We start from the raw sequence: 26,199 nt of genomic DNA, 5'->3' as shown, positions 1-26,199 counted from the left end.
AATTCTTACCCATCACCTTAAGGACCTCACTAGCTCAAAAGCACCAACTCCCTTACCTACTCTATGCTTTCCCTATATTTATTCACCTCCAAGCAAATCTTTTAACCAAACACAATCAAACATACAACCAGATAGCCAGATTTGCCTGCAACTTTCCTTACAGATCCCACCACTGCCTTGCCCTTAAACAGCTACAGTGGCTTGAATTCCCTCAACTGTTCCAATTTCTCAGCTTCAAATGACACATTCTCTACTTCACAAACCTGCTGATTGCTCCTCCCTGTCTACCGTCCTATCCCCATACAAACCTTCCCAATCTCTCAGCAGCACTGACCATCACCTACTTGATACCTACAGGCCCAATAAAACTATAGGCAAATTACCTTATAAGTGCTCTATATCTCAAATTTGGAATAAACTCCCTACCAGTATATGGTCTATCCAATTTTCCTTTCTTTTCAAAAGAGAATTGAAGACCTACCTTGCTAACTCTCCCACTTGTACCTGTCACCACCCTACCTAACTTTTACTCACCCAATTGTTCTAGAGCACAAAAGGTCCTTTCCTGACCCTAATTTATATCTCAAATACCAGCGCTGTGATACCTCAGCTGTGCTACAGAGCAATACTGTACCTAAATCTTACCTTTTCTCTTCTTTTACTACTATATTTCTCACCCCGCTCCCACAACTGCATAATTTTACTCTCTTTACTCGCTTGACTCTCCTTAACTTTACTTCTGACCCCTCTACCTCTACCCTCTACTTAATATCTCTTCTGAATCTTTACCAACTTGGTCTAATCATTTAAAGTGCTTTTCTCTATGTCCTTTTGGAAATCTACTTTTTTTGTAACATTTTGCTATCACCCTTACTGAATTTATATGACTTGTCAATTTTCATTAGTGCATGACTTTATGATGCTTTGTACTATATTTCTTATATGACATAAATGTATGTAGTTATTTATCCAAATTCCCATTACTACTATGAAAATTCTGTAATTTGTTCTGTGTGTGGAGCTTTTTTCCTTGGGTCTCCACTGAAAATTAGCTACCAGACCAGCGGACTAACCCGGTTAACAAAAGACAAATAAATGTGATTGGAATCTCTGGTTGTGACCAGGGATCACAATGAGGTGCTGCATAAGGGGGAATTTGACTCTTGATTGCATACATATATCATAGTGACTCACTGCATGACACTACTTTTTGGGTATGTGCAGGAAATGCTAGGTCCTTTGGAGGAACACCTGCAACCCTCATACAGGTGACAGTGGATACAGGACGTTTGGACCCAACCGATTTGCCCCCGGACGATTTGCCCCAACCGATTCGACCCCAGACGGTTGGACCCCAGTAAAAAATGTAATGTAAGTGAAGCCAAAGCACATCAAAGCAAAAATAAAAATGAAAGACTGTCTAAACATTCTTAAAATTGGTTTAGAAAGTATTTCTTTTCTGTTTATGTGCTTTGACTACACTTACTTTTTTGCTAGTACCTTTGTGACAATCTTCAACAATTGCAACAAAAATGTTGCTGACATTCTATTTAAAAATTGGAGTGTTCTCATTATGAACAAAGACAGTAGGAATATTGTAGGTGATGCCCCTGTTATTGTATATAAAAAGGACAGGACTATAAAAAACATGTTAGAACATGCACCATCTAAATCTCAGAATGGGTCTATGAAAAAATGCGGTATGTGCAATTATTGCACTTATATTAAAGAGGGCTGCATATTTAGTATAAATAATATTACTATAAAAAGGAAGAAAAAATGAACATATAATTCAGAGAAGGTAGTTCACTGCACAATTTGCACAAAATGATCTTGTTTTTATGTGGAGAAAATTAAAGAATAGGATCTACGAACACATAAGAGACATAAAGAACAAAAAGGAGACCAATGCCTTGGCCAGACATAACATGGAATTCTTAAATCATATGTTTAAATTTATGATACTGGAAGTAATTATGCCAGATACAAGGGGAGGCCCTTGGGCTCTGATTTTAGAAAAGCAAGAAGCCCTTTGGCAGTTAAAGCTGAATGCTTTGCAATGGCCAGGCCTAAATGATTCTTTTTCAATTGCATGTTTCTTAAAATTAAAAGCATTAGAGAGATGATTTTAATGATTTTATATAATTAGTATATTTTAATTATTACATTGTTGTCTTAAATGTTTATATTTAATATATATATATATATTCTTTATATTTTAAGATGTGCCTATTTATTAAATATGTAAATAAAAGGGGAAGAGGGGGGCGTGTTTTATGACCTTGTGACCATTTTTACTATTTAAATTTGATCTATAGTAGGAATTGCTTCATTCTGATGAAGTTCCTGATTGGACAGGGATGAAAGCATTGTGGATCCATTTCTTAATAAATATTCTTCGTGGATTACCTACTGTGTTTATTTTTTGCCTTTACAGTGTGTCCTCAGTTCCGTGTTTGTGCCTGTTCCTTTTTCTCCTGTGGTTTTTGGTGCTGTATATACACTTACTTTAATCTAATTGCAAATTGGAACTTTAATTATATATACAAAAACAGTAAGTGCCAAAAAAAAAACATTTGTTGACTAATCCAGAAGTTCACGGCATTAATTAGTCCTGAGTTTCCATATAACGATAACGTCATTATTACATACAAATAAAGAAAATTAGCAATAAAACAACAAGTAAGGATTAAAAATAAATTATATTTAAAAATGAAAACATAATGGGCAGTCATTTTGACAGATGTTTGCTTTGATGTTCTGTTTGTTTCCCTGCTGAAGTTAATGGGCTGTGGGTGTAAGCTGTAGAGGCACTGAGCATTGTGATAGTGAAATGGATGTTTGGCCCTAGAACTGCACTTCTAAGTTTGAACTACTTGTTGATACTTTTTACAGATACATTCCTGAGTCCTTAAAAACAGTGTTTTACTTATGAATGTTTGTGCACTGTAGATGGATTAGACTGTATTGTGTGTATGTTTGTCTTTGCACTCTGCAATCAAGTCAAATCCTCTGCAGCACTAGATACTATCAATGTTGCTGGAAATCAGGAGTGTTTGCATTTACTTATATATCCATATCCACTTTCCTGAGGTTCTGATGTGCTTTGATGGTAGACAGTGGGAAATGGTGAAAATTGCATGTTGCTGCTTGAGCGTTGGTTGTAGTATAAATGTTGAAGATGAAGAAGGCATATTAACCTGAATAAAAGATTGATTTCATTTAATTTTAAAGAAATTATTTATAGAAGGTAATATAAAATAAAAAAAATATTTAATTGACGGAAAACATATGTCATAAAGTATGTTATAAATTAACAGTAGTCATAATATGTTAAAATATAACACTAGTTATTATATGTTAAAGATTTAAATGTTATATTTATACTAACCAATGTAATAATTAAATAAAATAAAAATATTAACAAAAAATATATTTACAATGAAAAATTAACAGTGTTATTATTGAATAATTGATTAATTAATAACTTAATGATAAAGTACTTAAAATAATATATTTGGGGTCAAATAGTCTGGGGTTGAACTGTCCACTAAAAGAATCACATATACAATACATATAAATTTATACATTAAATTGTATAGAAATGCATTGGGGTCAAACCATCTGGAGGTGAACAGTCCGGGGTGGAAGTGTCCGGGGTCGAATAGTCCTGCTATCGTGACAGCACCACTGGCTTGAAATATGCTTCCATGAAAATAAATGGGTCAAAGTGCTGTTATCTCAGGAGGAAAAAAAAATGGGTCAGTGGTGGGAAGGAGACCTGATGAACAATAGGTTGGTCCAAAAAAAAATAATAACACTTAAGAAGAAAGGTGAAATTTTAAGCATTTATATTCTACAGGTGATAAAGTAATGCAAAGTTTCAGCCCATAGCAATGTATAAAATTACTGTGATCTACTATATCATCTGCTGTTTCATGCTTTTGTTTAAACTTTATTATTGGCTAGTAGAATGAATACAAATATATTCTGATTTCAGGACATGGGTAACACATCTACAGCTTAAAGTATGACTATATATATATATATATATATATATATATATATATATATATATATATATACATTTCTCTGTTTCACAAACCTATACCCTAGTCATGATGCAGTTCTGGTCACACTGCTGTTCCTATGGTAGCTAATTCTGCTAATTTTACTGTAAAGTGCAGTACCATATCTTTGACTGCATTACAGTCTGCTGTCCCAGTAAGAGTGAGATGCAATACCACAGCTGCTTATATGATTATTATTTGCTGAGTCTATCAAAAAACCCTGTCCTAAACTGACTGATATGAAAACCAATGAATATCAGATATTGTTCCAGTGGTGCTACATAAGCCTGTGATGTGTGCTGGTGTGGAGCCCAGGACTTCCATCTTTGACCATCCAGTGCAGCAGGATGTCATAATCCTTCTTTTAGACCTTATCACATATCTGTTATAATGCACACATGATTCTGGCATGGGCACCAGCTACATTAATATACCTTGTCACACCGTCCCATGTGATCCTTCTGACATTTATTGCCACAACAGTGTAACAATTTATAATTCTTCAGACAAAACAGTACAGCTACAACTTTGTTCTCTTCCTCCATAGACATGCCCTTTAATCATGGTTCCCGACTCCTTGTGACCGTTCACCTACATGCATATTATAACTGGTGGCTGTTTACAGTGACAACCACACACTGCGATATGTGACTCTGCTTCTGTGTGTGCAGTGCAGCACATCCTGTTTGGGTACATATGTAGTTATGTCACTAGATGCCTTTCACATTACTCTGCACTTTATACCAGGACTGTGGAGAGAGCTGTACGTGTGACATTCAGCAGTATATATGGTGCATGTCTGCGTGAGTGACAAGTTTGGGCCATGATGCCCAACTTCACACCTATATCTCTGTACAAACTCTCAGACATTGTATGTCATATCCTGCCCTTGGAATGCACAAATAGTGATACAAATAGTATGTCTCAGACATATCTATTATAATATGATCTGGTGCATATACAAGAGCAGCTCTGTCACAGACCTGTGAGAGACTAATGTAGCTGTAATACATGCTCACTGTGTGTTAATCATGGGTTTATTCAAGTCACATGACTAAACACAGCAGATGTGAGAAATCCTCACATAATCTTCACTTGGACAATGTATTGTAGCTGGCTCCCTATTGAAATGTCTGCACTCGAAATGCCCAGAGTACAAACAGACTGAAAAAAAAGATTGAAAATCCAGGAGAACAGTGAATCTCAAACAACGCCCCCAAACCTATACTAACTCTGAGATCATGATACCTCAGAGAAAAGTGAATATTCTGAGAAATAGCAGTCTTGGACTTGATATATGTAAGTCTGTTTTTTCAGCCATTGAGTCTCTGTGTTTTGGGACTCGCTCTACCGTATCCCAACATTTCAGATGGTTACCATTTCAGGTATTATGATACAGCACTACTATATTTCCTTAATATCATTTATACCAGCCTAAATCAAAACTTCTTTACCACTTCTATATTTTTAAATTTACTTCTCAACTGTCTAGACTTTTGCAGAATGTCCAGATTTTTATCTTACATTTCTGGTCTGTTTCTCATGAAATAGTGACAGACATTTGAGTTTCAAATTTCATATCTCTAAGAAAATGGATGCTAATACAAAACTTGTTAATTTTACTAAATTTCTAATATTATAAGACCAGTATTTAAAATCTGCCCCTGGTTTGTGGCCTTTGACCCTTCCATTACTTATGGCTTTGTCAAGAAGCCTTTCTCTAAGTAGAGAGGCATGTTATTGGACTTGCCCAAAGTATTCAGCACTGTCATCCGTGATTACTGCTTCAGAGAGTTTCCATACTCAGTTTAGCTATTACTGCCATAAACTGGTTTAGCATCTACCAAACAAACACAGCTGAAGCATTAATTTGGAAAGAATGCTGGTCTGTGTTTACTTCCTGTAATGCTGGTGTCTAACACTGCCCAGTTCTAGAACCCCTTTTAATTTATCATTTTCTTTAGTGATCTTCATAAAATAAGTGGCACAGATGCTTTAATCCAGTATACAGATGACTTTGACTTGAAAACCCATGCTAATTCCATTGAACCACTCTAACATCAAACTCAAATAGCTTTTCAATAGATTGAAAATTGCCAGATAGCTAAACTAATGCTCATTGCTAAGAACACTAAACTCGTAATATTTGTTTATTTATATTTGTTTACCAGGGGAGTGCATTAACCAATAGTGACCAATTTTAGGCTCGGCTCTTTATTCCCCACAACTAGATTTATTTATCAAACATCAATCACCTTAACCTCAAATAATAACACTACCCTGGAAGAAGTTAATTAAACTTACTGGTGTCATAAAAGACAAACACCTGAAGTTCAATCAACACACAAACTCTGTTACTACCAAAACTGATCAAAACAGGGTTTAACTATATAGAATTAAAACCTTTCCTTTCTAAACAAAATAAATTACAATCTGCTCAGTCACTTTTACAACCAAATCTTCTGTGAGCAGCCCCATGTATACCAAACCTATGTAAAATATCATTTAACAAACTTGAACAATGTTACAATAAAACTGCAAAATTCACTACCAACCTTCCCAATGACCATATCACAGTCAGGCTCTCCAGCAACTAAAATATGTAGAACTAACTCCTACTTTACACTTCCTCCAACATAAACTAGTCCACAACATACTAAACAATCTGAATAAATATTCTGCCCTTTCCCACTTAATATCAAAATATATTCCACGTGAAGAACTAAGGGCTCAACAGCTAAACCATCTAGCCATTTCTAATGCCTATAATCATTTTGGTGATTGTGTGTATATATCATATACTGCAATGCACTAGAATTCCTTCCCACCTGACCTTACCACTGTAGCTAATATAATTGTAGACAAACCTAAAACACATGAACATCAGTATGGAACTGCCACTGTGTCAGACATTAACTGCATTTAAAGTGCACCATCTCTCTTCATCCATCCTTCTATAACTCATTCCCACTACCCTTAAACTACTTCCTTCACTCCCTTCTAAATTCATATCTAGCTCTTCTGAACCTCCCATCCACCCACCCCCTACTTCTTACTTCTTCAAAATGATACCTGTCCACCTTCATAAATAGCTCTTTTCTCTTCATCCAGTCCTTCTAGAATTGTCCTATTCCCAGAATTTCAGGCACTCCAATCAACAATAGAGGAAAGATATTAGACAAATCTCATTGTGCATGTTCCATTCAGAAGGTGCATTACATGCCTCATGAATCATGTCCTTCCCTTAACTAACAAAGGGGTAGGTTTACACCTGCCATCAAGTGGCAATGAGACTAGGATGGGATGTATATCCTGACAACTAACTTGGTGGGTACATAACAAGATGTCTGCAAAAATGACCAGGATTCAAACATTAAGAACATGACTGTGCCAGTCCTGATCTTCTGAAGTGATGCCACGAGTCTACAAGTGAAGATCTGGGGGGAGGGGGGTGCATTTAGGACTGCAATTTCTTCATTTCTTCTTATTTGGCTTGATAGAAGTGAAGAAATGTGTTTCTAGAGACAGAGTGAGTGTGTCTAGAAATACATATGTATAATCTGCATGTAGAAAAATGGCCCAGATGCATCTTCCAGAAGCCATTTCAATACAAGGAAATTTAGTAGAAAAGTCTAACTCTGGATCCAGTTTATTCCATGATGTGAGTGATACAGATGAGAAGTCTGAACATTTACAGTGGAACAAGTTTGCACACGTTGCTAAGGAAGAAGCTTTTCAAAAAGTTACTGTGTATAACCTACCATTATACAAGCAAGAAGTGAAGAGACCTCTGGTAAATACAAGTGGCTTCACAAAACAATGGTTAATACAAACAACAAAAGTCACTGCAACCACGGCAATTAATGTTTATTTCCAAATAGTCAGATAAATGCAATAGTCGGCAAAAATGTGTTCTTATGTTGTTTGTATAACATGCCCCTATGTTAGGAGCTTCGCAGGCATTTAACACCTTTACTTTTCAAGATGAAGAGAAAGACAAAAAAACAGTCATTGAAAGCTTAGTAATTACTCTAATCCTACAATGAACTTCCCATCTGTTCTTTACAAGGGAATGAGATCTAAGATAAACTAAAGATGCTTATGTTACTAAGCTGAAGAACTGTGCCAAAGACTGCGAATCTGGTGAGGTACATGATTCATTAATAAGAGATGAAATCTTTGGTATAAGAAACACGCAACTATTAGTGGAAGCAAACCTGATTTTACCCAAAGCACTGGGTGCATGCAGTGAGTGAAAGTACAGGTACACTGTTAACAATTAATAAGAAAAAGTAATCTTATAATATCAAATGGAAGATAAATAAATGAGTGTCAGGATAGGCTCTGACTCCCCCATAACCCTAATTTGGATTAAGGAAGTAAGTGGATAAGGAATGAATAAGTGAATGAATAAACATGAGACATAAAGTTTAAAATGTGTTGCCACAGAAATGATAATAAGAAAGAGCGTCTTGACGCTTTGATGCAGGTGAAATTCAAACCTCATATACTCAGCACAAGAAGAAGTGTCCTGCCTTTAATCATTTTGTAAAAGTTGTGGTAGAAAGTAAAATCTTTAAAGATTTGTAAAATATATGAGAATTGTGTTTAAAATAATTTGCTTGTCACTGAATAGAAATGTGAACGTGCTGTTTGCTGGTACTGTTAAAGTAAATGAGTTGAGACTCTGAAGTCTGAAAAATCAAAGAGAAACAGTGAAACAACAGTACAAGTCAAACTGCCGGTAAGAATTAATAAGAAAATGTTGCATTTAAATGTAATATGACTTTAAATACTTTAAAGTAGTGAAGATAAAAGACACAGAAGAAAATATGCATATTAAGATTTTTATGAGACGAAGTAAAGCCATTGGGTAAAATGGCATCGGGAATGCACAGGAATAAATACACATGAGCAGCTGAAAATTCTGTGAGGATTGACTTTCCAGAGTTTTGGAATATAGAAATACTTCATTCCAGGTGAAGCTCTCCTTAGTCATTGGTGCATGCCTCTGAGCACCACTCTACACACGACTTTACTAAAAAAACGAGCACGAACAGCGAGGAAAACAGTGGAAGGAGTGACTTGGGGCAAACTAGAATGTTGATTGGTCAACTTTCCCAACTGATTGACTTATTGATGCCCCTAAGCCAGTCAATGATTGCGGTATCGTTGCAAATCCAAGGTTAGTAAAGGTGAAAGGAGGTGCGAGAACGCTATTCAGAATGTTCCAAACAATAGTGAAAACAGCAATAATGCACCTCGTGCAAGCCCTGAAGCAGCATTTCACATACACGTACACTTTTAAGGACATCAGAACAGACTGGTGAGACGGATATAAGTGGTTCGACCAATATACCACTTTGACAAGAGCAGCAGTCCCAAAATAATTATTGATACAAACTGACAGACTTGAAGGAATGGCTGCAGGTTAGTTTCACATCAGACTTTCGTGATAAAGTGTTTAAATCTCAGCCAGTGACTGAATCTTACAAAATGAAACTCAATAAGTTTCATAGACCGTTGCATAAATGTAAGACTATAGACATAGAAAATTGTTACTTGAAGGAGTGTATTAATGAAGGTATAGTCCCTAAAGGACTAAGGGTTTTTAAATACCCTAACAATGTAGTGGCAAGAAGTATTTTTCACAGTGAATTGTTAGAAGTTTTTAACAGATGTGGGCTGGACATTTAAAATGTATGACTGAAGAAAATAACAGGGTTAAGGCAGAACTCCTTAAAAATATTGATGTATGCAATGAATGTATAAAAATGATTTAATATTCACAATACCTGAAGAAAAGGACAAGTACAATAACATTTTTAATGATATTAATAATGAATGTGAAGAATTGATAAAAAGGAAAATAAAGAAACTAGATAGAGATTTAATTGACTGTAATAAAAAGACAAGTTACCCGAAGCCTAAAATGAATGGGAGATTTTGGGATAAAGATAAAGTGGAAGAAAGATTTGAAAGTAAAAATGGGGAAAAGGCAGTAATTAGTAATCAGGTCACTGACCTGGATGATTTTACAGAATATCCCTGTTACATAGATCTGAGAGGTTAAAAAACAGGGAGAATTATCAACATTATGGACCTACAAATTTTCGGGGGGGTTAACAACAAGGGTGAGGGGGAGGTACTAGAACAGTTTGGTACCAACCACCCAGACACAGAGGAAGATGTACAACAAGACAAATCAAACCCCAACAGATTTACTTTCAATGACTTTAGTATTTATAATTTTAGCCACATCTCTTTAAAAAGGGAACATTTTAACCTTTTATCTAAAGGAATCAAGTTCACATCGAAGAAAAAGGGAGACTTAACTAAGATTTTACTGGATGTCAAAGCTTTCACAAGGAAAATCAATTTTCAGTTAGCTTTTAATCACAATTGTACATATGAACCACAAGACCTGATTACGAAAAGTATTTACAATCCCCCACTTCACCCTCAAATCAAAAATTTTGAGAGTATGGTGGAAAACGAGATTAGAACTGGATATAAGAAGGTTAAATATAGAAGAAATTTAAGCACAGTTGAAACTGATATACTGGGAGAACTTAGAAAGGATACTAGCTTGAGGGTCATGAAACCTACTAAAGGTGGGGAGCATTGTTCTAATGAATGTGTTTGATTATGAAGGTAAAATGAATGAGCGCTCAAGGGACCCTAACCACTACACTACAGTTTCAAGGAATGAAATAAACATAGCCTATTGGTGAATAGATATGGTATTGGAAGGACTTTTCATAGATGGGTTAATAGACCAAAAACTTTGAACTATTTGAAAGTAGATAAACCAAAAAATCCCACCATCTTTGGGATCCCGAAAGTACAGAAGAATGAGAGGGATCCCCCTTAAGACTCATTGTCTCAGCAGATGGATCAAAAACATTACCTTTAGCCAAATTCATTGATGCCAAACTTAAAAAACTTTGGTTAAAAAGAACAAATATATTAAGGGATTCCTGGGATTTTTTTAAGATGCTTAAAGCAAGCCCTATATAGTGATGAAATTAGCTTTTTAACTATTGATGTTATAGACTTATTTTCAAGTATCCCCCATAGAGAGGGTTTAAATTACTTAGAGGAAGTGATGTTTGAGGATGAAAATGTATCTCATGAGTGTACAGTAGTGATGGAACTCATTGATTTAGTTTTAAAGTATAATTTTATCTATTTTAAAGGGGAATTATTCCATCAAAAGAAAGGTGTAGTGATGGGTGCTGCCTGTGCACCCACCTATGCTAACTTAGTATTGGCCAAATAGGAAGAAAAAATAGTCACAAGCTCTATATACAGTAACCATTGGACACTCTACAAAAGATTCCTTGATGACATATGTATTTTCTGGAAAGGGCCGAGAGATGAAATAGATAATTTTATGTATTATATAAATGAAAGCACTGACTTCCTAAAATTTACATACAAGATAGACCAGGAGAAGTTGCAATATTTAGATGTCGAAATCTACAAGGACAATTTAAAGTTTAATTCAAGGGTGTATAAAAAATACATTTTCTAACTCGTATTTACACTTTGAAATTGCACACCCTATGTATTTTAGAAAAATATATTAAAAGGACAATATATAAGGTCCAGTAGAGTGAATGACGCCTATGAACGAAGATTTTGAAATAGAGAAAAAACTGTTAAATAAAATGTTCAGAATGAGAGAATATCCAGAAAAGTTAATTAATGAAGTCAAAAAAGAAGTGTCTGTTAGGAGGTCAAATGACTTCAAACCAATTTTAGGTATAGACCTCCCTGAAGAGATAAAAGGGAATAATGTGAAAAGTGACAGCTATAGTTATGCACTACTTTTAGAATTTAATGGGAGCTCTAAAACGGTTAGGGAAATCATGGAAAAGGAATGGAATAAGTTCTTAGCCTTTACTGACCTAGATAAGCTACAAAAATAGAAATTAAAGGTGGTTTACAGGAACTGTTGTAACTTAAAGAAGCTATTGGAAAGTGATACTAATCAAGAAAAATATGTTTATAGAAAGAGAAAGGGGACCTTTAAATGTGGGCACTGTCATCAATGTATCCACATTTATAATGTGGATAGTGTTACGTTAGAAAGCAGAAGGGTAACCCTAGAGGGAAGGAACTTTTATAATTGTGAATCTAGTGGTCTGGTATATTTGGTGAAATGCCAAGTTTTTGAGGCATTCTATATAGGGAAGACAGAGTGTAGGTTCAGAAGGAGAATTTATGAGCACATGTATGACTTACAGAAAAAGAAAGAAACTAACACTCTACATAAGCATAAACAAATATGTACAAATGCCTTTTATTTATTTTTTGTCCTGGAGAGGATCATAAAAGATGGTCGAGGTGGTCTATGGGAAGAATGTACAGAATATAGAGAATTGTGGTTGCAGATCACCCTTGAGGTCAACAAGTCCCCAGGTTTAAATGAACATATATCCATAACTCCCCTACTCAAACTTAGAGCAGCTAAGTTATAACATAGAGATTTAAGGTATATACAACATGTTCAAGGGTAGAGCTGAGAAAGTACATGTTTATTAAGAATTTTATATGCATTGAGCACTTTCTAATTAATGGATTTCTCAGGATTGATCGATTTAGGAAACTTACTATTAATTTTTATTCTTTATTGTACCTACACTTTTACCCCATTGGTGTGGTTTTTAACTGGTTTGTGTTCTTTTTTTTATGAAACTTGTGGATTCATGCATTATTAAAATATTTTTTAATGATGTTTTTAAAAATTCATTATTTTTAATATTTTTTCATTATGTTTTTATTCATATGAACTATTTTAAAGGTGGAGATTTCATTCAGAATTTTTTTTTATTACAAATGTTTTATTTAAAAACCCATTAGAGGGAGCTCTATGGTAAAAAAAAAAAACAGAAAATCCAGTTTTTAAAGAACATTAAATTAGACATTAACACTACCAATTGTTTTTTTATTAAAGAGATGTATTTTATATGGTAGTTGAACAATATATTTTTTCAACATAAAGTGGCTTTTTAAAATTATAACTGTTTTTTAACTGGTACTGTATACATTTTTTAATGAATTAGCATGTATTCATTATGTTTAACTTGATTCAGAATGTGATCGGTTAATCACTATATGGTAGTCTTTTTGTTAACTATATAAGAAGCAAAGATTAAACTAACAGCCCACATCTGATGAAGTATGTTTTAAATGAAAACGTATTGTGAACGTTAATGGTGGGTCTATTGAGTGTTTAATAAAAGTTTTGAGAAGGATTCCAGGCTGTTCTGGGCTTTATTGTTTCACCGAGGAGGCTTCTTTCTTAGTTTACTAAAAAAAACTATTCCTAATTCCTTACCCACTCAGAAAAGGAGAGTGTTTTTCTTTTGTGATAATGTTTGGTTCCTGCAAAACTGATTACTGGTAAGAAAACATAAAGAAAAATTATAGAAAGTACCAGTACCTAACATTTTTGCAGTGGCACAAACCACCATGCGCCATTCAAACCCTACCTACCACTACAGCGAAACCAGTAAATTTGTACATAGTCCAAAAAAGGCATTTCGGCATTATTGCTGTTTGCATTTACAAGTATTCCATTTAATATTCACTCACTTGTTCATGAGTATAGCAAAACACTTCAGTCTTTTGTGCATTTAAACAAATCCAGTGCAGTCATAAAAACACAGACATATATATTATATAGATGTATAAATAATATATATGTGTGCATGTGTGTCTATGTGTATGTATCTTTCTTTGTGTATATATATATATATATATATATATATATATATATATATATATATATATATATGTGTGTGTGTGTGTGTGTGTGTGTGTGTGTATGAGTATACATGTGTGAAGTTAGCAAAGTAGAATGACAGTCAAAAACTATTTTAAAGTAAACCCTGTAAAGCAACTGCATAATAAGTTACAGCCTAGTAGTTTTACCAACCATCAAACCATGAAGCTTAACTGGAAACTAAAGCCATTTAACTATATTTATTTCTTAGTGGTCCTGCTGATGTATTGTTTATGTACCTTATAAAATAAGCATGTTAATGCATTGTAGGATAATTCTAATGCAAGTCTTCACAGGGCACTTGGAAAAAGCTAAAATAAAATATGCAATTGCATTTATACTGGGAAGCAAAAGATGAATCTTTCTGGTACCACGTGTTAATTACATGTAAACGTGGTCCTCGTGTAATGTGAAATGTACTAAAGTCTCATACATCATTTTCATAACACCAGCTTTAAATGGCCATGCATACATCAGTAGTCAGTGACTCTGATGTGAGTATCAGTGCAGTGAATTGTGGAAACAGATGGGAAGGAAGTGCAGACAGATGTATATTCTATTACTTGATAAGCCTGTGTTAACATAATTTATTGTAATGAAGACCTACAGTCCATTCTGAGTGAGCTCACACTGGCATCCCAGTTGTGATATCTACCCTGACAATAAGAAAACATTTCTCCTTCCAAGTGATATATTTTGTAAGAGGGAAAGCAACAATTTCCTTGAAGTATGTCAGCAGCAAAAGCACGATGATGAACAAAGCAGGATGTAAGTACTGCGTGAGAATAGGATCGCAGTTGCTCTGTAGCATTTGGCAACCCTGAGAAATACATTCAGAAATAAAAACCTCATTCCTTTCTCATAACACTAGTCACAAATCACTTTTCCGACAGTGTAGACAATAATTGCCTGAAAAATATGTTTTCTTTAACCATTTGAGCTATTACTTTGACGTACAGTGTATTTTAAACACTAATTATTGCTGCACATTTGTTGTCACAATATATCAGTACTTCAACATAACTTTTATGTTGTGGTTGGATCTGTTGTACATACAAGCAGTTTACACAACAAATTCAGTAGATATATCATCCCCTGATGTATTTCTTGATATACAATTAACAAACTGCTAATACAAACATAATCTGAACTGCACAAATGATGCGTAGACAAAAATAGGGACTCAAATATGTGAACATGGGTACAGATGGAATACAAGCATGATACAGATGAGGGAAAGATATTTAATAAAAGTGTCACTGTTAATTTACAGTCAAAAAGGGCCTTTGCTAAAGGACATATGGAAGCGCACAGTGGACATGGCCATTTAAAATCAGATCAAAAAATAATGATGGTAAAGTGCTTTGTGCTACTTTTGTCTTTAAAAACTCAGAAAATCATAAAACCTGATCTGAGGTATTCCTGTTTGATGATAGAACTATTGTCTCTGCTGAGGAAACCTTGGTAGCTCAGTTTACCACACACTGTTTAATAATATTCCCTAGATTTCATTCATTATTTCAGCCTATAAAAACTGATCCAAGTAATAACCCAGAAAATGCAGATAACTTATCCTGAAAGCTGTAGACAACAAAATGGTGTTCATACTCCAAACTCTAAGATAATTCAGATTTTGAGTCATGAACAGTATTTTGAAGAAACCTGTAAAGCTTATTTGAACATGAAATGCAACATCAGCAATAATACATTTATATTTAACAATCTCAAAAATCACATTTAATCATGTTTTATGCATAGTTTTCACTTACTGACAAAGTGGTTTTCCACTGGGACAAATTTTTCCCACAGGTTAAGCATGTTAAAATGTAAGAAGCAGAAACATCCCTAAAAGCATGGCAGCTCTTGCTGTTAATTCTGATTTTGCAGGATTACTGTGATTACATTGTTACCTCACAGCAAGAGGTTCTCCCGTTCGATTCTAGGCTTGGCTTGGGAGTGCCTACTGTGTGGAGTCTGCATGTCCTCCCCACGATTGGGTAGCATTCAAAAGACATGTGTGCGTAAATGGGCATGGTTTCGTTGAAGGTTGAACGTCGAGCTGGCACCTCGGCATTTCGTAAAAAATCTACTGCCAATCATTAGCGGACCGGAGTTCCGCTGTGCGACCCCTTAGCAGGAAAAAGCTGAAAGACAAACAACTGTGATATGAGTGAAGCAACTAGGAATACTTTAATATGTGGCTACTGTTTCCATGGAATAAACTTGCAGCTATTTTTATTACAGTCAAACATCTGAAATGTACAGATAAGCAGATATATCATCTGAATCAGGGTTGAAGCTATCTGTAGAAATCATCTGACATACATATAGACTTACCCATAACTGCTGGGTGGGTTTGGGAATTGTCTGTTGAAAGCATCTGTCTCTGCAGGACTAGTATGCACTTGCATGATATAAGATGGACTACCTAACTGGACATCTGAGATATGTACAGACAAAGAAGCTATAATTGCTGGAGTTGCTTGAGGAGGAAAATGACTACTGTTAGCTGTCTGCTGTTGCTGCCTCACCTTTCTGGTTTTGCAGAACTAATGTGATTTGTGTGAAGGCAATTGTTCTTCTGGAACAAAGGTAAAATACATCAAATGACCATCATCATGAAATACATTTAATAATCATCATCTTTTACGACAAGCATATGCCTGAACTATACACAGAAGTGGTTATAACTGCTTGGTGGGGGCTGTCTGGATGAAAGTAACTGATCTTCATGTCAGTTGCTCAGTTTAAATAGTCTTCTTTCACAAAATATATTATAAAATGCATCACAGAATATTCCCAGACCCTCAAGTTGTGTTAGTGGATTTTGACACAAACTTAGTAATGGCCTCTGCCCTGAGCCCCACTTAATCTAAAACCATCCCTGCTTAGAGACATGCAGAGAAGGTCACTATAGCGTTCATGGGTAGCTGAGGATGATGTCATTTCTTTAACTTTCCTCCCAAGCCTCAGAGGTGTGCAAGCTTGTGTTGGGCTGGGCACAGCGTGATCATTATTTCTCTAACTTTCTCCAAAAATTCAGAAGCATGCACAGAGAGTAACTATAGCTGCTTTACGAGCAGCATGCTACCTAGGAATAAGAAGTTGGAAACGTTACAGTGATCATTATTTTTTTTTACTTTCCCCACAATCAAACATTAGTTCTATGTACAGATGACAAGTTTTCTGGGGAAGAGGAAGGAAGCATGCTGTTAATAGGTGCCTAAGATAAGTAGGGTGAACTATGCCATATTCTTTTGTTTTTTTTTCAGTTTTTCCCAGTCTGTTATCACAGGGATACACAGACAGTGACTGTCTTCTTGAAGACAGGGATGAGAAGGCTTCCTGAATATATATATATATATATATATATATATATATATATATATATATATATACTGTATGTATATATATATATATATATACATACAGTATATGACAGCAGTAACTTAAATCATATGACTGTGGCAATGTTTGTCTTCACTTTTGGCTCAGTCTAACACCAGTGTGGGATAAACAGAAAGTGACTGTCTTCATTTGGATGGCACAGTGGTGCAGCGGTAGCATTGTCACCTCACAGCAATAGGTTCTCCAGTTCAATTCTCGGCTGGGGTGCCTTCTGTGTGGAGTCTGCATGTCCTCCCTGTGTTTGTATGGGTTAATAAACAACAATACAGGTGATCTCATATAAATGCAGATGCACCATTTTGCCTCTGTAAATGTCAGATCATGCCCGTTGAACTTGGTTAAGTTCGTTGAAAGGATTGTTGAGACCATGGATAAGGGGTATTCAGTCCATGCTGCCTACCTGGTCCTTACAGAGGCTTTCATGCTGGAGTGATTGACAAACTCTCCCAACTCAACATTAATCCATACATAGTTTGCAGGATATGTAACTGGCTGTCGGACAGAACTCATACTATAAAGTTTGGTGTTTTTGCCTGTAAACAGAAAGGCATTACAACTAATAACCCAGAGGATTCTGTCCTTAGTCGTCATCTTCTTGGTATGTACTTTTGAGGCATGAAAGCTGATTTCACTATAATCTGGCTAAGAGAACCAATGACTGCCAGCTGGGGTCCCTCCTAAAACTAGTGACTTTTGGGGGAAAGGTGGTGCATTACACTTAATGAATAATGACAATAATTAAGAGTTATAGACTTCTTTTACTTCAGAAAATGTGTATTAATTCATATGCTCTGATTCTGTCAATGTTTCAAGTTAATAGCACTAATATTTTAAAAATGTCCCTGATTGTCCCTGATTTTTTCGTGACTTGTCCCTGATTTTGTTGAAATTTGTCCCCGATTGGTTGAGAGGTCTGGCTGCGGATAGTTATCAAATCCTGTTCGGATACTCATATTCTCCAGCAAGGGCTAGACCAAACAAATGCTTGCTATGTTAATAATGGGCTCTCCATCAATGCCAAGAAATGCAGCATAGTTTCCTTTGGTAAATCTAGCATTACTGCTGCTTACCATATAAATTATGTCCCACTTAAATATGACACAGTCATCAGGGACTTGGCTACCCATGTTGATAACAGACTCTCCTTTTACCACCATGTCTCTGTGATGGATAGAAAATCCTTGTACCTTGCACAATGTATCCTTCATGGTATCTTGTCAAGGTCCAAACAAGATATAATCACATTTATCCCTCCCTTATTAGACCCATGATTTAATATAATGCCCCCTGTGATATGTAACTTGCTAAGCACCTTAACTAACATGACAGACCCCAATGCGTCCTCACCAAAAAGATGTCAGTTCTCAGTATGCTTAGCGTCTCTGATGTGCTAACATTCCTGGCTATCTACTCAGTGCTGTACATATTTCTGTGGGGTGATCTATGATTAGCTTTCCATGGTGTGAATGGCACAGCACTCCTCAAACTCATTCACATAAATAGAACCAGTGATCAAGCAAACACCAGCACTAGATACCTAAGCCTATATTATCACATCAACAATTCCAGATAGCATGACAGATACTTAGCCTAACATATTTCATGTTTCTGGAATATGCCACCATGAAATATCATACAGAGTACTTCCCTATCGACTTTTAAAAGCCATCTGAATGACTGGATAGGTGATCACAAATTTTCACTTGGAATATATCATGAAAATCCTACTTAGCAGGGGGGACATTGTTAGTCTACCACCAGTGCTAGCTGATATGGCTCAGCTTCTCAGTGGTCATCTTTAGTGTAAGTTCAAGAAAAACCTGTGAACCTCTGAACCTAAGATAAGCTCCTATAGAAAATGAGTTCTACCACTCAGTAGAAAGAGACCACTGCCCTTAGCTATACAGAAGGTTGAAAAAACAGTACTTTGAATGTTGCTATTGACCATTTCCAAATCTAATCGTAAATCAACTTTTCCTGATAAAGGGTTTTTTTACATTGAGTTCCTAACGTATGTATTACCACCAGCCTTGCACTTATAACAACCAACCAAAATGCTTAATTTGACCTGAAGCAGTCCCCATCTATCCATCCATGCATACAGTGTAACCACATTCACAGACAATCCCATGGAACGTGTTTTGTGTACTCTTGAATGAGACTTATTAGTAAAATGTAATGCCATTCTCTCTCTAGGGAAGATCACTATATCTAATCATAATCTGACAAGTGAAAACTGTAGCAACACCACCAAGAGTCAGGGGTCAAATTAAAAATAGTTGGGAACACTTTTTAAATATTGTTGCTATTAACTTGGAAAGTTGACAGATTAAGAGCATGAAAACGACTGCTTCGTTTTCACTAAAAATTGGGCATGCCTTGAAAAACTGTCGCTGCAAAGATACAGCAAATCATCTAGGAAGCAAATAAGCATAAAGCAAACTGCCAACAAGCCCTAACATTACATTGATAACTGCTTTGAATTTGGCCTGTTTAGTATTATTCATGTGTTAACCCTGGCACTTTCTTTATGAGCTCAGACCTCAGCATTATACTATATAGGAATATATTCGTCCTTAACTAGTACAGCAGATACCTACCTGTCATGATGCCAGTTATCAGTCTTCAGCAGAAAGTTTAGGAGAAGGTCCATATTGTAGGATATACCTGATTAAGCTGTCATACTCAGCTCGTCTTGTTTATTGCTTGCCATTGTGCATGTGTTTTACAGGTGTTTTAATTTCTCTGTAAATATATATATATATATATATATATATATATATATATATATTGCTAATATATATATATTGCTAATATATATATATATATATATATATATATATATTGCTTAAAATAAATAAACACATCAATGTCTTATTTATAGAGAGTTAGCGATTTGATTTACATTTGTAGATAAATGTGAAATAAAGCATGACGGATGTTACCTTTGTTCAGAAGTGCTAATTTCTGAAAATTTAAATTAACAGATGACAGCCTTCTAAAGCAGAACAAAAAATATTATGCTTTTTGTTAATATCATTAAAAATGTGCTGACTTTTGACAATGAAACAAAGCTACTGGTTCTCTGGAAATATAAATAACAGCCAAACTGTCATTTTCCTTTGTACAAACTAACCCAAGGCATTTCTACTCATCACAATAAATCTTTTGTTAAATTACACATGTTGATCAAGAAATGACTGACAGACAATATGCCTTGGAAAATAAAATTTGTTACAAAAGCAAGTGTATTATTACACCACAACTGGACATGGTATTTATAAATTTCAAGGTACAATCCCAGGAGCAGTACTATGGAGTTTACAGTGATTACTAAAACTTCTGTCAAATGATATACATTATAAAAATGATACAATTCATTTTCCTAAGGTAGAGCAACTGACTGTAATGATGTTATCCCGTGTTTTTAATGCATGTATGCAGAGCAGACACTAATAGGAAGGCATGCCTCTTCTCCCAGTGTAGTTCTACCCTACAAGAAGATGGGTCGATGGGTCAAAGATCAGTACCAGTGTAACAAGTAGATGAGGTTACAGGATGCATTCTCCCATGATCTCTTGCGCAGTCACATGCTTTGAAAGATGCATGCTAACATGTCTCTCTGATCCACATTTCATTGTATTCTTTATCTGTTTACTGTATCTATGCCATTGTTTCTACTGTACCAGTGCTATATTTCCACTTCCAGAAGGAGCAGCCAATTGGCTGTTGTAGCTGTAACTGTTATTGTTAAATTCCTGCTCTGTGCACTATAGCATTCCATTTATCCGGGCTTCATTGAGCTGCGCATTACATCACCTGCTGTGTTGTTGTATTACTGGACCTACCTTGCCAACAGTCTCTACAAGGCCAAGGAAATGGCTATTCATTTCACTTTGTAAACAACATAAGCTACAGTCTCATTTTGAGCAACATACTGTACTTCCATTATAGATAAATTGTAAATTCGTGCTTACTGGGAAATAATCTTATAGTTTGGGACACATAACTACTTTCTGAAAGAAAATCATTTACTGGTGGTCTGTGCATTTCACTCAATCCAGTGTATACAAATGTGTTATCAGATTGGCTTTTTAGCTGTAATTGGTACTGTTAATTTTTTCTGTTTTGCATACCATTTCATAATATTTGGCTGGGCTGTGCTGATTTGCACATATATTCCATAGTTGCAAGCTCCTGGTAATGAACACGAATTTATTACTTTCCCTATTATTTTTAAAGTACTATTACTAATGAATACCGTATCCAAAACTATGTTACTCCAGGCTACCTTTATGAGTCGATTTCAAAGCATCGAACATCCAAATTGTTGAAACCCATATGGTTGAAAATTCAATCCATTGAACCATTCTGACTGAGATTGCAGTACAGTGGGGGACAGGGAATTTGCCCTTTACTCCACTGTAGTGCAATCTTGGTGTTGGTATATATAATTATCAGGGGGGCTTGCCCCCTGCAAAAGCATTGTTTCTGTTTGTGGGTGTTGTTTGAGTTTGTGTTTTTTGTCAACAGACTGAATTTCTGATCATATGGTCTCGACCATATTAGATTCCACAATTCGGTCAATGGAGAGTTTGAAACAGATCCACCATTACACCATCTGTTGCCAACTAATTTGCACTAGGGAAAGTGAATGCATCATGCTCGCTGACAATAACCTACTTTTAGGTCACACTGAATTCACTTTCAAGAAGTGTACTGAAATTAAAGGATAGTTTCTTGTCAAAACACACTGTCAGAGCAAACCAGGTTGTCTGTACCTGTACAGACTTTGCACCAATATGCTACTCACTAGAAACTAAGACTTCTTATGCTACGTTACTTGAGAAATTCCTACCAAAGTCTCAAAGGTCTCTGAGGCCCAGTGATACTACATTAATCACACACACATATCCAACCTATATAATGCTGCAAAGAAGAGTCATTAAGCTAAAACACCAAAGCCCTAAGGGATAATTGCACCAGTCACACTACATGGATTACTGACTCACAGATGACAACATAGTGAGATGCACTACTCACCTGGCAGAATAAGGAAAAGGTAATGGTGTGCTGCCTCTCAGGTTACTAGGCACTCAAGTCCCTTCAGCCCAGCTACACATACAGCAAGGATTTGCCCATGTGAGAGTGAATGATTTGAGATACACATCACTGTATATGAAAAGATAAACGGCTGAGCTTTCTGAATGTGCATTTGAGGCCAGGATGCAACTAACGGTGAACAGCTTCCTACCTTTGCTGAGAATGATACCACAATATAAAGAATAAATCATTACCTTCAACAAATGAATTATTTTATGGTGTCATTCCAAGGGGTGGAGTGTGTATCTGCATGGGAAATAGTCAGTGACTGTTCTGCATGCTTCACAGGCGATGGCCTACACTTCTGAACTCGGGGCTTTTCTTTATTGGCCAAGACAATCTCCACTTCCAGAGAACCTTTTTAAGGCAATATCACTTGAGCCGATCTACCGGTCTAACAAAACTTAATAAAAGCATTGTAAAAGTGATGGGCTGCTCAGTGTTAGAAGCCTTAATAACACATTGCTTTCATGAAGCTGTCCTCATCCTAGAAGTGATTGGCATGTGCATTGTCAATGAAATTTGATTCCAGTGCATTGAACCCACATTGTCCCTGCCAGGATTCATTATCTACCACTTATTTAGACCTCTTACTTGGGTGTGTCTCTATCACTGCTGTTGATGTGTCCATGTTCTACTGAGATTCTTTCACATCTAAACTTATGCAGTAAAATAACCTTGATCTCCTCCACATTTATTTATTTTATGTATTTATTTACCGTTTCCTAACTGGGTTGGTACACTGGTCCAAAACGGTCAAAATACAAGCACAGTTCTAAGTACAAAAAAATTTAATTATGTTAGAAATCAACACAAAAGAGATTCAAACTCCTGTTTTTCCACACTGTGCACAGGTATAAATATACAATATCGTATGTAAATCCACCATCCTAATATAGCTTCAAATCTTATATTTACAACTGCTCTCTGAAGAAGGCTATACAGTTGGTGACAACAACACTTCAGGAGATATCTTCAGATTTGCATTCAGCAGGCCACATTAGCAACATCCGGAGCATGTTCAAGATTCGCTTTACATTCTGAGCTCCAGAAGGATCACTGCAGCTTTACCTTGCCCTCCCATCTGCAAAATTTAACAAATTCCCAAGCCATAAAAGGTTGGTGAAAAGTATATCCTTCTTCAGAGAAGAGTCAGAGAGGGAATGCTTAGATTTGCTCATTTTTCTACTAGCCAATAAGTCTCCAGAAGATTTTGACAGAAAAAAGTTGATGAATTTCACAACATTTAGAGGCAACACTAAACTGTTTTGAAATGCTGAGGATGCTATCTTCATCAGCACAGCAGATGAACTGCAAACAAAATGGCAGTTGGTACAATATTTCAGCACTCTGATCCACACTCGTTAATACTGTGGAGGAACACAAGATTTGTGTGATGTTCTTGCCAATATTGCAAAGAGAAATCCGGATCTTCCTGCAGTAAGATTCTGATGAAGTCCAAGCATTCTGATGGACAAAAGTACTTAATCTTTATCCTTTTCAAATAAAGGGTGGATTTGACTTTTCAATGGAGTAGTGTTCTGTCTTGTGGGCTTAGCAACTCAGTTTTGGTATTATTTTGTTTTGTTGGCATTTCAAGTCGCTACACTTTTTATCTTGTGATTATTATACAGATGGCTGGCTGGCTGTAAGATTACATCTGAAATGTTTGCAATTCTTTTTGTCGTGGGACAAGTCCTTAGCACTGTGCCTGAAGACATGAGGATTTGGTTGGCAGACTGCTGAGTAGTTGGGGAGGAGACCTTTACCCTAGCTATAGGAGAGGTAGCCCAATGCTGCACATAAGCCAACCTGGCAGGTCTTACAGCATATGGGGGAGCCACTACTGTGGGTACAAGCCCCTAGGTGAGGGGGGTCTCAGAAAGCATCAAGTGCGACTAGCAATAGGACAGTGCTGGGTTGTTTAGAGACAACAGCCTTTTCTAACCATCACAAAAATTGGTATCCTATCCTGGTATAAAGGAAGGAGGCCATTGCCAAAAGGAATGTAGGTTAAGACATAGCCATAGTCAGACTTATAGTGGTCAGACAGGAGCATTACTTGCCTAAGCAGTTCACTCTAGTCAGAGCATTAGATGGCAAACCATTTCAGGTACCTGTGTGTAGCCCATGAAAGAGAGAAGATGGATATAGCCACTTAATAAACTGAGTGCTACACAAGAGACAAACAAAGAGCCTATTCATGCTATTAATGAAAGGTTGGCTGTGGAAGTTTGCAGATTGATATAACAATTGCTGATTGACACTGTTAAAGGAGTGTCATCTCAATGGCCAAGACAGTTATGACATTAGTTTTGACATTTTTGGGAGGTACGGCAGTTCTATTCCCCATTATAGTAGGTGTGAATCCCTTCTCCTATTTTGATATTTTACATTCTCAGCTTTGTTAGTGCTAATAATATATGGCTATATGGTATAGTGTCATTCAGATAAAGACAGTCACACCACACAAAAGTCCTAACTTTGCCATCCTGTACTTTTAATAACATCACTAGCAGTACATTTTCACTTATTTATGTATAAGTAGAGACATAAACTGAAAGGTGAATATTTAATACAGCACACAGTGTTTGAAACTGTAGACTCATTTAAGGACCTGGGTATATGAGTAGATTCAGCTATGAGTTTTTTCTAATCATATCAACCAATTGGCTAATGATAGTTATAGAACTATAGGTTGTATAAAAAGATTTATAACGTCTAGGAAATCAAACATAATGAAGTCATTGTTTGTTAGCTACATTAGACCCAAACTTGAGTATGGAATAACAATATGGAAGCCCTATAGGAAAACAAGCATGAATAAACTGGAAAGAGTACAGCAGAAATACACTAAGGGCATCCATGGATGTGAAAATCTAAGTTATTATGAAAGACTAAAATATATGAACTTGTACAGTGTCTCTTACAGATATTTAAGAGGAGATCTTATTCATGTATATAAGGCATTTAGGGACAACTACCTCTGGGAATGTTTGGGGTTATCAAAAAGTACTAGCGAATCACCAGATAACCTATGTAGAAGATTCTATAGGAATGAGAAGTGTACTAATTGGTTCTCTGACAGAGTAGCTGATGCTTGGAACAGACTACCAAATTACATTAAAGCAAGTACTAGTTTAGATATTTTTTAAAATCAACCTGGACATTTACTATGGGAACAAGTGTTTTGGCATATTGGCAAGCTAGAAGGGCTTTAATGCCCGTGCTTGAAACATTTGTATGTATGTATGTATTATATGTATGTAAGTGAAAGATTAAACTCAGCCATCATTCATTTTCATTTATATAAACTGCAGAGAGAACAGTGCAGCCATTGCACTGTTGACAAAATTCACATTGAATAACACTTCCTTACCTTTGCATCTTAATCCTTGACGTACCAAGCCCCACAACATTTCTCCACAGTAGTGGCAGAATGCAGGTGATTTGTATGAATGGACATACAACACATGTGGCCGAACGTAAACCTCCGTGGATGCAGAAGCTGTGGGACAAAAAAGAGAAATCAGAATATACAGCTGCTTAGTTACTCTCTCATACAATTTTTCATTTGGGAGTCATGGCAAATCCATATACAGTCATTCAGTTCAGTTTGCAAAATAAAAACTTAAAACATTTGATATCAACCATATGGAATATCTGACATCATTGCTAGTCTATGCCCTGCAGGTCATAAATGTATATATATATATATATATATATATATATATATATATATATATATATATATATACACACACACACACACACACACACACACACACACACACACATATATATATATATATATATATATATATA

At 35.9% G+C, this 26,199-nt stretch overlaps 1 protein-coding gene across 1 annotated transcript in view; it reads right to left on the bottom strand.

Moving 5' to 3' along the window:
• Positions 1 to 26,199, bottom strand: part of LOC122805670 (serine/threonine-protein kinase D3-like) — a 1,097,474-nt gene that overhangs the window by 489,751 nt on the left and 581,524 nt on the right. The window contains exon 3 of the mRNA XM_044075994.1: positions 25,754 to 25,882. Coding sequence (XP_043931929.1) covers positions 25,754 to 25,882 — 129 coding nt within the window. The remainder of the gene's footprint in view (positions 1 to 25,753; positions 25,883 to 26,199) is intronic.

Source organism: Protopterus annectens, chromosome 6.part1 (assembly GCF_019279795.1).
Source record: "Protopterus annectens isolate FY-2018-M chromosome 6.part1, PAN1.0, whole genome shotgun sequence".
Taxonomy (NCBI): domain Eukaryota; kingdom Metazoa; phylum Chordata; order Ceratodontiformes; family Protopteridae; genus Protopterus; species Protopterus annectens.
Note: the sequence above shows the minus strand (reverse complement) of the source record. Positions and strands in the feature narration are given on the sequence as shown.